The sequence below is a fragment of the Harmonia axyridis genome, chromosome 2, assembly GCF_914767665.1.
Source record: "Harmonia axyridis chromosome 2, icHarAxyr1.1, whole genome shotgun sequence".
NCBI lineage: Eukaryota > Metazoa > Arthropoda > Insecta > Coleoptera > Coccinellidae > Harmonia > Harmonia axyridis.
Genome location: NC_059502.1, coordinates 3,470,776 through 3,485,341, shown reverse-complemented (window position 1 = coordinate 3,485,341; position 14,566 = coordinate 3,470,776). Strand labels below are relative to the sequence as shown.

At 33.9% G+C, this 14,566-nt stretch overlaps 4 protein-coding genes across 7 annotated transcripts; 2 read left to right on the top strand and 2 right to left on the bottom strand.

Moving 5' to 3' along the window:
- The first annotated feature begins 540 nt into the window (after positions 1 to 540).
- Positions 541 to 3,514, top strand: LOC123672664 (phosphatidylserine lipase ABHD16A). 3 transcript variants are annotated; one of them, XM_045606869.1, is made up of 11 exons: positions 541 to 740; positions 796 to 849; positions 1,079 to 1,389; positions 1,448 to 1,611; positions 1,665 to 1,918; positions 2,083 to 2,247; positions 2,306 to 2,490; positions 2,643 to 2,776; positions 2,829 to 2,974; positions 3,255 to 3,338; positions 3,395 to 3,514. In XM_045606869.1, exons 1-11 carry the CDS (start codon positions 672 to 674, stop codon positions 3,395 to 3,397), a joined length of 1,569 nt encoding a protein of 522 aa, XP_045462825.1. In that variant the 5' UTR covers positions 541 to 671; the 3' UTR covers positions 3,398 to 3,514. The 3 variants fall into 3 exon arrangements, with proteins under 3 accessions (XP_045462825.1, XP_045462826.1, XP_045462824.1); XM_045606868.1 differs by having other exon boundaries at positions 542 to 740; positions 3,255 to 3,514; XM_045606870.1 differs by lacking the exons at positions 3,255 to 3,338; positions 3,395 to 3,514 and having other exon boundaries at positions 2,643 to 2,775; positions 2,827 to 2,942.
- Positions 3,515 to 4,237: 723 nt separating this feature from the next.
- LOC123672665 (enoyl-CoA delta isomerase 2) lies at positions 4,238 to 5,702 on the bottom strand. Its single transcript, XM_045606871.1, has one exon. It carries the CDS (start codon positions 5,519 to 5,521, stop codon positions 4,781 to 4,783), a length of 741 nt encoding a protein of 246 aa, XP_045462827.1. The 5' UTR covers positions 5,522 to 5,702; the 3' UTR covers positions 4,238 to 4,780.
- A 561-nt stretch (positions 5,703 to 6,263) lies between these two features.
- On the bottom strand, positions 6,264 to 8,466 carry LOC123672663 (aldehyde dehydrogenase-like). The gene has a single exon (XM_045606867.1). It carries the CDS (start codon positions 8,246 to 8,248, stop codon positions 6,329 to 6,331), a length of 1,920 nt encoding a protein of 639 aa, XP_045462823.1. The 5' UTR covers positions 8,249 to 8,466; the 3' UTR covers positions 6,264 to 6,328.
- A 25-nt stretch (positions 8,467 to 8,491) lies between these two features.
- Positions 8,492 to 14,505, top strand: LOC123672662 (ubiquitin carboxyl-terminal hydrolase 5). Of its 2 annotated transcripts, none has more exons than XM_045606866.1 (10): positions 8,492 to 8,801; positions 8,858 to 8,983; positions 9,051 to 9,215; positions 9,329 to 9,743; positions 10,151 to 10,442; positions 10,602 to 10,956; positions 11,143 to 11,318; positions 11,380 to 11,618; positions 12,315 to 12,644; positions 14,199 to 14,505. In XM_045606866.1, the coding sequence occupies exons 1-10, from the start codon at positions 8,706 to 8,708 to the stop codon at positions 14,369 to 14,371; spliced, it is 2,367 nt and encodes a 788-aa protein (XP_045462822.1). In that variant the 5' UTR covers positions 8,492 to 8,705; the 3' UTR covers positions 14,372 to 14,505. The 2 variants fall into 2 exon arrangements, with proteins under 2 accessions (XP_045462822.1, XP_045462820.1); XM_045606864.1 differs by having other exon boundaries at positions 8,493 to 8,801; positions 9,036 to 9,215.
- The last annotated feature ends 61 nt before the right edge of the window (positions 14,506 to 14,566 follow it).

Genomic DNA, 14,566 nt, shown 5'->3' with positions numbered 1-14,566 from the left:
GGATTGAGGTCTGGCGACCAAGGGGGCAAGGCCAAATGCGAAGTACTTACAATGGATCTCCAGAGCTTCATTGACAATTATCAAAATAAAAAAATTGGCTCAATAGCAGCATGAAAAGAAAGAATAATATTCTACATTTTCGTAGAGCTAGTTGTCTGAAGCACTGATGCTATGTGCTACTCCTCGATTGACCAGTTGGTCTCCTGTTTCTCTACTTTCTTTTGTTCACTCATGTCATGTACAGATTCCCACTAGCGATCAATATTAAAGCAAGACAAACAAACATCTCGATAAGAGACAATTCCAATTATAAAATTATAGCTGCAATAAATCTGGCAAGTGAAAATTACTCCTGTGTAATATGATACCCTTGAAGTTTTTGTAGTCACTAAATCTATCAAGAATGACGACGATTGTTCAACATAATACATCCTTTATGACGTAACGTTATATTTTCAAACAAACAGCACAATAATAATGATAAGAAAAAGAATATTTCATGCTGACATAGAAGTTTCAAAACATTCGTCAGTCAAGTAACTGTCAAGTTTTCTCATACATAGATAGACCTCCTTACGATGATATTCGAAAAAAGTTCAACTTGATTAGTTTAACTGTAATAGTTCCTTTTTTTGCTAGTTTTATAATTGGATAGATATATCCAGTACAAAATGTCTTTAAGTACCATTTGGAAATGCATGTTTTCGCCAAGATTGATTAAAGTATATGGAACAACCTCGGTAAAAATTATTTGTATTAGTCCAAATATTTGGGATTCAATAATTAAAATTTCAGAATTTATATCAGCCGTCAAAATACGAAAAATGGGGTGATCAATTCATAAGTTCAGTAAGTACAAGAACTGAATGAGAACAAATCCATATAACAACTTACATGTTATTTACATAGTATGATTGTCAATCTTTGAGTTCTCTAATCAACTTTGATTTCTTTAGGTATTTATTTGATGAAAATTCAGCTTAAATATCATAAATAATAAATCAAATTTAAGTAAACGGTTGAAAAACATGGATAATATCTTTCCACTTATAATTGAAACTTTTTTGTTTGAATATAGCTCTGCATCATATGGAAATTGGGACTCTACACATCACCCTTCATTGCGGGCATACTATACCATAAAGATTACTTCACTCCAGAAGGACTCTTATCCTTAACAAAGTTTGTCACCAGCATTGGAGTCATATTGGTGATATCTTATATTTCTAGAGGGCTAGGAAGAGCCTTTGATGATACCTACAAAAATTTTATCAAAGCACTGGATGAAGTAAACCAGAAGATCACTCCTCTCACAAAGCAAAATATATCTTGCTATGATTTTGAATTTCATGCTTGGCCTGTTGAATATGATCTTCAAAAATTCGATAGGTAAGTTCAAAGATGTTCAGGATAAAACATCGGAAATTATTTGAGACTATGATTTTAGGTCAAATAAAGTATCAGCCGCCACATTCAACCCCATGCCGCACCGTAATCTGCTAGATAACTTGTTACAATTGCCATTTAGAGTTGCAGCAGCAGTAGCTATACATACATTCGGCATTAGACTCATCTATCCCGGATCATTGGGAATATTGAAAATGGTATTAGGTAAGTGTGTTTTTATTCTCAGTGTATGTGAGCTATAATAATTTTTTTTTCAGATAAGAACCTTATTCAAGGTCGTACAAGATATGTGGAATATTTCAGAGGTGAACGTTTCAAGATCAGAACTTATGATGGAAATGATTTAGACACCATGTTTGTCGATAAAAGAATGAGTTCTCCTAATGGAAATACACTTGTGATATGTTGCGAAGGTAACGCTGGATTTTATGAAATAGGTATAATGGGTACACCTCTCGAAGCAGGATTCTCAGCTTTAGGTTGGAATCATCCAGGATTTGGTGGAAGTACAGTGAGTAACTGAAAATTTTATTGAAATATATTATTTTTTCTGACTTCAATATTTCATTTTGAAATTTGTATATTTTTAAGAAAACTCCTCAGCAATAGGCTATTGGATGAATATTCCAAAGCCTCTCAAATATTTCGTGAAGTTTATTGATTCAAAATTTATAGGGAACTCCTTATCCACCTCAAGAACAGAACGCAATAGATGGGGTCATGCAGTTCGCCGTGAACAAACTTGGTTTCAGAATGGAAAATATAATCATTTTCGCTTGGAGCATTGGAGGTTATTCGGCTACATGGGCCGCAATGAATTATCCAGAAATAAAAGGATTGGTAACATTGGTCCCATTTCATCTCATTCAAATAAGCATTTACAATTTTTTTTTTGTAGGTATTGGATGCAACTTTCGATGACATTGTACCGTTAGCAGTGAATCAAATGCCGACCGTTATCGGTCCTATAGTTGATATAGCGATAAGGGAGCATGCTAATCTCAATGTCGCAGAACAACTTGTCGAGTATCCAGGACCAGTATTGCTTATAAGAAGAACTGCAGATGAAATAATTTGCACTAAGTGAGTTATACTACAAAATATTTAGACAACTAGCTGTACGAGACTAAACGACTAGCAATTTTCTCTTTCCGTGAAAGAAGTAATTGTAAATCTACATTTTCATGCATCTGTTCCTTTTTTTGATCATAAATTAATTTCAATATCGCTACTAGGGAAGGAGATATCACATCAAACAGAGGCAATTTCCTGTTGAAGAAATTGTTGTGGAACAGGTATCCGCTTATTTTCGGGGCATCCCAAATGGATCTCTTGGAAGAATTTCTCAGCTTGCCATCAACCAAAAAAGGTTTAAATTAGATAATCTGAACTGCTATTTGTTATTTAATCTATTTTGACAGATGCATTGTTGAGAATTCATGAAGTAAACGATAGTGAATGCGTTGCTTCACTGCAATCATATATATCAGAGTACTCCAAAACATTCCCTCTGAAGATTGGGGAGGAATATGGAACTCCAGAAAAAAACAGAATGGCGATTTTCTTGGTGAGTGAATACAGTTTTCATATACGAACCTTTTCTCCTTATACATGAGCTCTGATTTCAATAAAACAATTTTACAAGGATTGTTGAAACGTGTATCTTTCCATGATTAAATGACATAACCTTTTGAACACGAATGACATAAGGAATGTCAAAAAATTATTCACAACGTTGCCATTATAACCATTTCAAATTGTCATTCCTATTAGAAACCGTATATATAAAAAAAAGTCCCCTTCTTAGAACTTTTTATAATTTTTCTTTTAAACGAAACGTTTTCTAGGCCAACAAGCACCTGAAAGACTTCAAAAGTAGCCATTGTACCATGCTTCCTCCGGAAATGTTTCAGTTGCCTTGGGAGATAAATGTAGAGAGTGATTTTGTATTTACGTAAATTCCTTTCTAATCACTTTTTATTGACAGTGAGGTGGTATACATTTGGAGTGATGGACTAGGAGATAATTATTTACGGATAATTTATTTATTTAATAAAAGATGTATACATTATGAAGTGGTGTAGTAAAATACTTCTTTATCTTGGGATTTTTTTTATTCATTATAACCATTTTCAGAAACCTTGAAAACTTCATGGCAAAATTGTACAAAAACAAAAAATTATTGTAAGGTCTGTTCTTATAAAATTCTAATTCGCATCTCTTCAAAGATATGGTCTAACATTTCACCATTTTTTATTTATTTCGTCAATTCTATGGGATCAAATTGACAACACCTTTCACATTTTCATCTGGTTTTTTTGTATTGATCTGTTCTCTAAATTTTTACATTTTCAAAAAAAAAATGTTTCCTCGAATTTTTCCAAAAAGATAGTGAAAAATGGAATTATTTCATACAAATAATATTTGAGCCAATGAGTGGAGAACATTTTCAGAAAATGCAGCCGATTATTCCTTGACTAAAAATCTTGTAAGTCCCATAAAACTTTTCAATTTAGACAGAATTCAGGATAAAAATTAAAGAAAAATCACTAATTCGAACAAGAGTACTAATAGATATTTTATGGCATAATTAAGAGTAATTATAAAATCATGTACATACATTCATCATACTTCCACATTACCTTTTGATGTATGGTTAGGTGTAAAATTAAGTGGTTTAAAATCAAATATTGTAGATGAAAATATCATTGGAATGATAAAAACATATCTAAAAATCTCAATTCAACATTGCTACACTTTTGAACACTTCTAGTAGTAGCCTGGAATTGAAAAATAGACTAGAGCATTTGAGTAGGTTGGTTTATTTTTCCAACATTCATGTGATTTTTGTCTGGGATTGAAACAAGGGTCCATAGGTCACTTAAGTAAGGTAATCCATTATTGTAAGACATTTATTTTTTATTACTAGTCTATATGGCCCCAAAAATTCGAATTAATAATAATTCCCTTTATTTCAAACCTCTAATCGTAACAAATTAACTAGTAACAAGGCCTTCAAAAATAATTTAAACCTTTAGAACTAAATTAACATTCATTTGTGTAATACAGTTCAATAATGTATGAAATCCACTTATAGGGCACAATATTGTTAATATTTCACTGATTTTTTAGGATTGCAGTATTTCTATTAACATTTATCAATCTTTGGTCTATTTTCTGTGATGAGTTGGTCAATTGGGTTGAACTCTGTACCAACCTCTCAATTTTTTCCTACATCATTCTTAATGTAGAATTAATGGAATATTTTAGCATCATCATACCTCAACCAAATTTCTCCATTTTTGTGGTTATATATACACATGGAAACCTATTAATGTACCATCATTTAATTTGATAGAATGGGTAGAACCTTTCACAGTTTACTCTTATTCAGCATAAAAGAAGATATAGCACTTCCAAAATCATCTGATTCAAAGCATTCAGTCAAAACGTCCTTCTCCACTTCATTACATTTCAATAAAGTAGTCTTCAACCATCTCATCATTAATTTTTTATTTCTGATAACTGTTTCTAAAGGAAGGGCGCCATATTTGTACAAAGTCTTTATGAATTCCTGCAAATTTTCATGAGGCACTACTTTGGCGACAAATCTCAATTTATATGCTTCCTCTGCTTTTAAAATATGGTTGAGAAATAGCATTTCTGAAGCTTTACTTCTGCCAAGTAATTGTGGGTACAAAATGCTCGAACAACCCTCCATGGTGAAACCCAATCGAACAAACGGTATTTCAAAAGTGGCTCTGTCTGAGCAATAAATTATATCACATAAGGAAATAAATGTAGCTGCAATCCCTACTGCAGGTCCATTCACAACCGCTATCAATATCTTAGGGTAATTAATGAAAGCATCTACCATTTCTTTCACTTTCTGTAATGAATCTACTTCGGGTTGTAAAAGAGAAGAGAAAAAATCAGTGCCACTGCTAAAATAATCTCCTTCCGCAGTAATAATAGTGACAACCACATCGTTGTTAGTCGCATCAGCGTTCAGAATATTTGTTATATTTTCATACATTTCTATCGTAATAGCATTTTTTTTGGAAGGTCTATTCAATACCAATTTTCTCACTTTATTTTCTAAACTTATTTCCATGATTGTTGTGACAAAACTTCTTAAGCAAAAAAACAAATCGGTCGAATTTTGGGTGTGTTTCTATTTAAACCAGCTGTAATTGGAACTTTTCTATTAATTAGCCTTAGGTAAGGAATTTTCAAATTTTATCACAATTACCGTGACGTCATCAAAAGAAATTACTAATCCACTGAAAATTATCTCAAGTGTCTACCTGGATGAAAAATTAATAATACAAAAACAGAACGATGGAAAATTTCAATTCTGTTTGTATTTATTTTCTAAATACTTTTAGTTTATTAGAACCGGTAAGAAACTCAAATATTTGTTCACGATTCAAGTTTAGGTTCCTATAGATGCGCCATCTGTAAGTTGAATTTTAACTTTCATAAATAGGTAATATCAAATAAAAATGGTAAATTTCAATAAGTTTGAAATTAGAACAATTTGAATCGTTAATAGTTCATTTTGTGAAATGTCTATCTAAGAATCGAAAAAATATCTCAGGAAATATAAGGATCATTATATGCATGAAATTTGGAAGAAAATTTTGTTGCCATACCACCTTTAATTATTAGATTCGATCGTTGATTTTTTAAGGGGGATACAGTATTTTTTGCGAGATCAAAACACTGAAGATATTATTTTGCAAATGAGATATTCTGTGAAGAACATGAAATAAACACTTGTGTAAAATTGCAGCATTGTTTCGATAAGAAGCACACAATACTTTTTGCACATCTTAGGAAAATAAAAATTAACGTTTTTATTCAAATAATAAATGTATTTCAAATATATGTAAATTAACAATATATAATAACAATAAAATTAAACAAGATAGCCATGTCCAACATTAGACCATATATTTTTCACATTAACAATTTTGTTGTAAACATCAGACCAACAATTACTGACCGACATAAATTTATGGGTAATACCTAGAGTATCATCATCTATTTTGTATTCATTGAAGTAACAGTCAACCATTCGATTTTTGACGATTTCGCTACTGGCCCCATAGCTGTATGGGAGAACTGTGAGAACACCTGCAGGTAAAAGTTTGGAAATTTCATTGTAAAAGTGTTGCAATTTTTCATATTGGTTCAACACTATAAGACTATTGCCTTGCAAAATACTAGCAATTAGCAACCTCTTGTTGTGATTACCGATGTATCTGGTAAATTCGGCAACCAAAACACCTTTTGGTGAATAGGAAACATTCAAGCTGTAGTTTTTGTTAGGTGATGAAATAGAGGGATAGGGGTTAGACTCGATATATTGATGAAATAGGGATTTCCATTCATCGACCCATTCTTCTGAAACATCTTCATTCTTCAGCCACTTATTTTTATTTTTGTTGATAAATTTAATTAGAACACCGAACTGCTTTATTTTTAAGTATTTTGGAAGGGACTTCCATTTTTGATGTGCAGTTTTGGCAGATGATATTGCTCCTTCCAAATCCTTCTTTTCATATGATAATTTATTCCCTGTGAAACTCATAATATCCTTGTTGTAAAAAAGTAGTTCATGGAAACCCTGAAGTCCTCCAAAGTAGCCTTTTCCACTCGATTTCTGAGGAGAGAAAGAAATTTCTGGGTAATAAATACCGAATGAATTGATCCAAACATTGGCGACATCTATTCTTTCTGCTACATAATTCCCAATTCCAATATTTTCTGTCCAGACTGATGCTGCAAAACCTTGATAATTATTATTACCCAATGCTATTGCTTCATCTACATTTCTGAATGCTGATATAGAAACCATAGGTACACAACCGGACCATAGGGTAGTTATTCGTTCACCAAAAATTAAGACATGACCATTTTGTGAAACATATGTGTCCTCATCATTTGTTATACCTTGGAGGGAAGCATCTTTCTTCACTTTATCAGATAATGGGAAAGATTGTGAATCCATTTTTTCTTTCAGCTTACTTATAAATTCTTCATAAATTGTTTCTTGAACAAAAACCTCTTTAGCTAAACAATTGAATAAAAGCTGATTCTTCCAGGTAGAATTTATCACCGATTCACAGGCAGAATCCAGATCTGCACTATCAAAAATTAAGAATGGAGTTGTATGAGGAATTATTCCAAGCATTTTATCACAATCCTGATTATCAATAGTATCAAATACATTAATAACTGAAGCATGCTTGTATATTTCTGTAAAACAACTAATAGTATCAGAAATAACAGATATGGTTTCTTTAGGAAAATCGGCCTTTAATGACAAAGTTATGATGAATTCAATGAAACGTCTCATTCCTGAAGCACAGGCAAATAATACTTTGAATCCTGCAGCTAATGCTGGACCAAGAGCATATCCCAATACTGCAAGATTACTAGAACGACCCACTTTACAAATTACAAGTCCTTTTTGCTCTATTTTTACTAATTGGCACAAATTAGAATAATATTTCAGTGTTTCCACCAAATAAGGAAGTTCCTTTTCTTTCAAGAAAACAGTGCTAACATCGTCAATACTTTTTTGTAATTCAGAAAAAGAATCTACCGCTATTTCAATTTCAGATGCCAATTTACCCATTGAATTAGCTCTATATTCGTTGCTCATTTCACTCCATTTATCAGACTTGCTGATGGATGATAATACCATTTTTTTTTCCTCTAATGATTCACGTTTCACGAATTCATCCATGTCTCCGGAATCAACTTTTTCTGGATATTTCATAGTCTTAAAAACTTCTTTTATCAATGCACAGTCGATTTTCTTATTATTCATAATTAAAAATTAAGTTTCAAATTGGAATGATTATCAGTATCACCTAACAATACTTGAGGAATGAAATTTTTGAAATCGACTTGATTTGACCTTAAGATAAAACTGAACTAATCTCATAATTATATTTGAAAAATATGATAAAAACATATGTATCTGCATGAAAATATTTTTTTCAAGTATTTATAATCCTCAGTTTCGCCAACCCTCTGCTCTGAATATAAATCAATTAAAAAGCATTCAAGCAAATGTCAAAAGACTACAGTATTCGCCATCCGGTATTCCGGTATGAAGTTGTTTTTCCGAATTTCCCACATTTGTATTCTATAAAATTATTTCCAATTCTATGACTACATGACAGATCAAAACGTTTTCAAATAGAATTTTTATTATACATTGAAATTAAAGAAAATCGAGCTTTTTTAGTTTACCGGCATTTCTTATAAGGTTCAAAGACAAAATGGATCTGCTAGAACAATATCTTAATAATATCAGAATTCCTAAATCTGGTGACAAAGTTTATAAAGACGAATGTGTTTATTCATTTGATAATCCGGTTAGTATATCTCGCATTTCGATACCCATGATTTTAAAAAATTTATAATATTCAAGGAATGTGAAACTGGCCTTTACGTGAGTCTCTTCTCTTTCATTGGCTTGGGACATGAGTATCTTGAGAAGTATTATAATAAAACAGGAGATGCGGTTTTTCTGCATATAAGGAGAGAAAAAAGTGAAGTATGAGTCTTTCCACAGATTTTGAACTAGTTTAAGATGGTAATTAATTCAGGTGTGCTGTCAACAGCAAGGAGATGGCCCAGAGAAAAAGATTACACGATTAGCGATTGGAGTTGAAGGAGGTTTTTCTGCAGATTCAGGGAAGAAATATGAGTATACCGATCACTGTAGTATTGTTATATTGCCATCACACACTACAATTCCTTGGCCTAATTCTGATCTTCCAGAAATTGTAAGAATTAATTACATATTGAAAATATTTCTGTATTGAAAGGCCATTCACATGAGATCATAATGCTCATAGGAAATTTCGGAATAACATCCCAAGATAAATATAAATTTTAGGTTAAAAATTCTGTTGAAGCTATCTTTGAATTGCCGTCAGCCAATAAGTTAGCGGAGTTGGAATCTTTGAAAGGTACTTGGGATGGAGAAGCAAGAGTTGTATCAAAGCATGCTCAAAATCTCCAACAACTTCAAAATGGCAAGAAGATACCTCCATCGGGATGGAAATGTGAATTGTGTGACAAAACCGATAATCTCTGGCTCAACCTTACTGATGGCATAATTTTATGCGGAAGGAGGTTTTATGATGGCTCGGGAGGAAATAATCATGCGGTTCAACACTATGAAAAAACTGGTTATCCTTTGGCGGTTAAATTGGGAACAATTACTAAAGAGGGAACAGGGGATGTTTATAGTTACAGTGAAGATGATATGGTTGAAGACCCCAATCTTGTTCAACATCTTGCTCATTGGGGTGAGTTCATTTATGGCTTAATCTTATAGTATAAATAAGTTTCAAATTCTTACCAATGTGCAATAGCCTGAAATGAGTTTGCACTGAAATTTCTGGTCTGTTTCAAATGAAAATCCTAAATCAAAAACATTTGATCAGTTTGTTCACTGAATGTGGTATCAATTATTTTGTAGTATGTGATGATTACAAAATTTACATATTAGTTTTTGAAATCTTCCAATTAGCATAGTTAATCCATCCATTTTTCCAAATTTCAGAAATTGTTTCATTGATCGATATAGAGGACTTACAAAGTAGGGAAAAGTAAAACTCAGTTTTATGTTAGGTTAGGCATCGAATTTACTGTTTGCAAAGAAAGTTTTAAATCGATCATAAAATAGAAAGACCGTTTATCAATGAATTTTCAGGTATAAATATTGCCAACATGGAGAAAACGGAAAAGTCTATGATTGAACTTGAACTGGAGCTGAATCAAAAAACCAATGAATGGTCAGCTTTAACCGAAAAAGACGGCAAGTTGAAACCTCTGTATGGACCAGGATACACAGGAATGGTGAATATGGGAAATAGTTGCTACTTAAACAGTGTTATGCAAGTGCTGTTCTCAATTCCCGATTTTATAAAAACTTATTACGAAGAAAGAGAGAATTTCTTGATCCAATACCATGGGGACCCAGCTGAAGAGTTCAATATACAGATGTAAGGATATATTTACATCAATATAGCTATTTTCATATCTATTTCTGCCTTGACATCTGACAGATCTCTGGAAATCTGTCATTTATTTTTGAGGTTATGTCTTTTTTCAACCTGTACATTTTTGAAAGATTAATGTACAATTGAAATTTCTTCTCTAAGGTCGAAGCTTGGGCATGGTCTTCTTTCTGGGAAATATTCTGTGGCACCTCCGCAGAATGACTCCGAAGATTGTTTTCCCGATGGTGTTTGTCCCTCCATGTTTAAAAATTTGGTTGGTAAGGGTCATCCCGAGTTTGCCACTAAAAAACAGCAGGACGTTCAAGAATTTCTCCTCCATTTATTGACCCTTTTGGAACGAAACACTAAAAACATGGATAATCCGGGAGATTGCTTCAAATATCAGATCGAGGAACGCTATCAATGTAGCGATTCTAAAAAGGTCAAGTATCTGACCAGGTCAGATGTTATTTTACCCTTAATGATTCCCATGGACGCTGCGATAAACAAGGAAGAGGTAAGTTAGTGGATCGATATTTTGAGAAAATCTCTTCACGAAAGAAAACGGTTAAATCAATAATGAATACAAATACTTTTCAATTGTTTATACTTCCAAGTGACGTCAGAGGAGCCACGTATCGTAAAATGGCATTTTGGCGGCCTCTGAATTTTATTTTTTGAAGACGTAACTTCGAACTTACAGGTAGCAGCATACGAAGCTAGAAAAGCGGAGTTAGAATCTCAGGGCAAACATATAGACCCGAACCTCCTAGTTAGGCCGAAGATCAAATTTTTCTCCTGTCTGGAAAGTTTTTCACAATCCGAGGTGATCAACAATTTTTACAGTACTGCCGCTGGAAAAACTGTTACGGCTAGGAAGTGAGTTGTTGACTTTGAAATTTCGATTTGATACGATCCTGGTTTTTTTTTGTATTCGCAGAACGACCAGATTGGCATCGTTCCCTGATTATTTAGCTATTCAGCTGAAAAAATTCATGTTGAGGGAAGATTGGGTTCCTATCAAACTGGACGTGTCTGTCGAGATGCCTGATGAGATCGATTTTTCTGCGTTGAGGGGTAACGGCCTTCAGCCCGATGAGGAACTTTTACCCGAACCAGACAACCCACCTCCAATGCCCCCAATGGATCCAGATGTACTTAGAGAACTTTCCGAAATGGGTATGATATGGTGGATTTTAATAAAAAAAGTCTTAAAGTTATACATTAAATTTAGCTATACATTCATCTCCTCAAATAAAACACTTTTTCCTACAACTGCTATGAAAAGTAGCGTATTCTTTATAGCTTACTCAATTTCAAAACTACGTATTGCTCATACTGTGGGAAATATTATTTCTCACGGCACTTTGCCCACACCTCGCTTGGTAGACCAATGAAATTGGGCTTTTGAGTCGTTTCTATGGAAACGCAATAAATTAGCACATACTGTCAACGAAGGGCATTTCGATTTGAATCAAATCCATTACTTGAATTATTGAAATTTGTGCAGTTGTAGGAAAAATATAGTGTGCAACATGTGGAGAAAGTCCTTTTCTCGCTTGTGTGTTTGCGGCACTTGCCTTTCAGGCTTGTGCCACAAACTTCCACACTCGCGAGAGGAGTTGGACTTTCCCCACTTGTTGCACAATATACTATTTTCATTTACCAATTTCCAAGATTCAACTTAGGTAAAAATCAATCGGTGTAACATAAAAGTTCTATAAATTATTTGATTTATTTGGGTGAACGTTGCCAGATCTACGAATATTGAGGTTAAATTCACAGTAGATCACATTTTGCATATTATTATAAACTTTACTTTCTCGGCACAAATTCCAAAGTGAAGGAAAATAATTTTTTTTTTATCTTCATCAGGCTTCCCTCCAGAGTCCTGCAAGAGGGCTCTGTTCCACACCCACAACTCGGGGCTGCAGGCGGCCACCGCATGGATAATGGAACATATCGCCGATTCCGATTTTTCCGATCCCTTCGTGCCCCCAGGAACTGAGAACTCCAAGTTCAATGCAGATCCTCAGTCCCTGGGCACGATAATGTCGATGGGATTCTCCGAAGACCACGCCCTGAAGGCGTTGAAGGCCACCGACAACAACGTGGAGCGGGCCATGGATTGGATATTTTCGCATCAGAGCGAGTTGGAGGGGAGCAGCACGCCTTCTCAGCCGGAGTTCAAGGATGGAAACTCGAGTGAGTGTAAAAAGCTTGTTACACTATGCCTTTTCAGGCCTATTTCTGAGTCTGACACTCTGTGCTTGAAATTTAGACGAAATACGCATGCCTTCAGGGTCTATTTTAAACGCTTTAGACAACACTTTATTACACTATGCCTTTTGAGGGCTACTTCTGAGTTTGACAATCTGTGCTTGAAATGAAAGCGGAATACGCCTGCCTTCGGGCATATTTTTGACGCCTGAGTTATTACACTATGCCTTTTTTCAACGCTATTTCTGAGCTTAAGGGTTCGTGCTTGATATGTGCCTAGTTTTGACTTCTGAGTCAACTCCATATTATAATTATATTATAAAGGGTGTTTTTTTCGAGGTATACAACTTTAAGTTGGCATTACTGTTCAAGATGGCTACCGATTCAACAGCTGTCAAGTGATTTATTCTCAGTTTGGTTTGGCAATTCATAATGAATAGATTCATGCCTGAACAACGCTTGCAAATAGTGCAATTTTATTTCGAAAATAATGGTTCTGTGCGGATTAAGTGTAATCGCGCACTACGTCCATTTTATTTTGTTTAGCGATAAAGCGCACTTCTGGTTGAACAAACAAAACAAAAACAAACAAAACTGCCGCATTTGGAGTGAAGCTAATCCTCAAGTGTATGTCGAAACACCGTTACATCCAGAAAAACTGACTGTTTGGTGCGCTTTATGGGCTGGTGGAATCATACTTCTTCAAAAACGATGATGGCCAGAACGTTACAGTCAATGGTGATCGGTATGGAGCCATCATTACTAACTTTTTCATTCCTGAATTGAACAACCATGATGTTCAGGAGCTGTGATTTAACACCGCTAGACTACTTTCTGTGGGGGCTTTGTAAAGTCATTGGTCTATGCGGATAAGCCACAAATCCTTGACTATTTGGAAGACAACATTCGCCGTGTTTTTGCCGATTTACGGCCTCAAATGTTGGAAAAAGTCATCGAAAATTGGACGTCCAGATTGGACTACATCCGAGCCAGCCGTGGCGGTCATATGCCAGAAATCATATTTAAAATGTAATACCACAAGATTATCTTGCGGATAAATAAAATTCATGTCAATCGAATAATCCATCGTTGTTTCATTGCAATTTAAAGTTCTATAGCCATATATAAAACACCCTTTATTAGTTGGTATTGATTTTTCAAAAATTTTAGGTATAAATCAAAAACATAACCTCTAAATGTCAAAGTTCTCAAGGTTTACAGTCCTGAAATTAGCCCTGAAGCAAGAGTCAGAAAGGCATAGTGTATGGTGCCATATATCTGAGAAATTCAGCCTAGAAATTTATTATGAAGATGGGCATTAAAATAGACAACAAAAAGGCATAATGTAATAAACAGTTAACAATCAGGATGCAGATACTCTTGATTAATGTTTTTGTAGTAATTATCAGGCATAGACTCATTTTAATTTGTTGAAACACAAATACGTAGTGAAGAATGGGTTGTCGATTTAATTTTAAACAAAGAGCTTTGTTTTCAGCTTGTATTTGAATAATTTGAACAACGAATTTTTTTTTTCAGAATATAAACTGGTTGCATTTATTTCTCACATGGGGACTTCCACAAGTGTTGGGCATTACGTTGTTCATATACTGAAAGATGATCGCTGGGTTATTTTCAATGATGAGAAAGTGGCGTTGTCTGAGAATCCTCCAAAGGATCTAGGTTACATGTATTTTTATCGACGTGTCTGATGAATATAGGTTTCTTTTTATAAATCATTGAATGTGAATAAAAAATACTTGCCGATACTGATTGTTTTTTGAATTGGTCAACTGTGTATTGTGTGGAACGAGCAGTTTCTTGATAATAAAATTTTGAAATTGTTTGAATGATTTTTTTTTCTTTACTATTCACTTTTCAGAGAGTGTAGACAAATTTCGAAGAAA

Coding starts and splice junctions, on each gene's coding strand:
- LOC123672664 (XM_045606868.1), top strand. CDS start 672: ATGTCTTTAAGTACCATTTGGAAATGCATGTTTTCGCCAAGATTGATT. Junction 1,390..1,447: donor GATCTTCAAAAATTCGATAG/GTAAGTTCAAAG, acceptor CTATGATTTTAG/GTCAAATAAAGTATCAGCCG. Junction 2,777..2,828: donor CTTGCCATCAACCAAAAAAG/GTTTAAATTAGA, acceptor CTATTTTGACAG/ATGCATTGTTGAGAATTCAT.
- LOC123672665 (XM_045606871.1), bottom strand. CDS start 5,521: ATGGAAATAAGTTTAGAAAATAAAGTGAGAAAATTGGTATTGAATAGA.
- LOC123672663 (XM_045606867.1), bottom strand. CDS start 8,248: ATGAATAATAAGAAAATCGACTGTGCATTGATAAAAGAAGTTTTTAAG.
- LOC123672662 (XM_045606864.1), top strand. CDS start 8,706: ATGGATCTGCTAGAACAATATCTTAATAATATCAGAATTCCTAAATCT. Junction 9,216..9,328: donor ATTCTGATCTTCCAGAAATT/GTAAGAATTAAT, acceptor TATAAATTTTAG/GTTAAAAATTCTGTTGAAGC. Junction 12,645..14,198: donor GTTCAAGGATGGAAACTCGA/GTGAGTGTAAAA, acceptor TTTTTTTTTCAG/AATATAAACTGGTTGCATTT.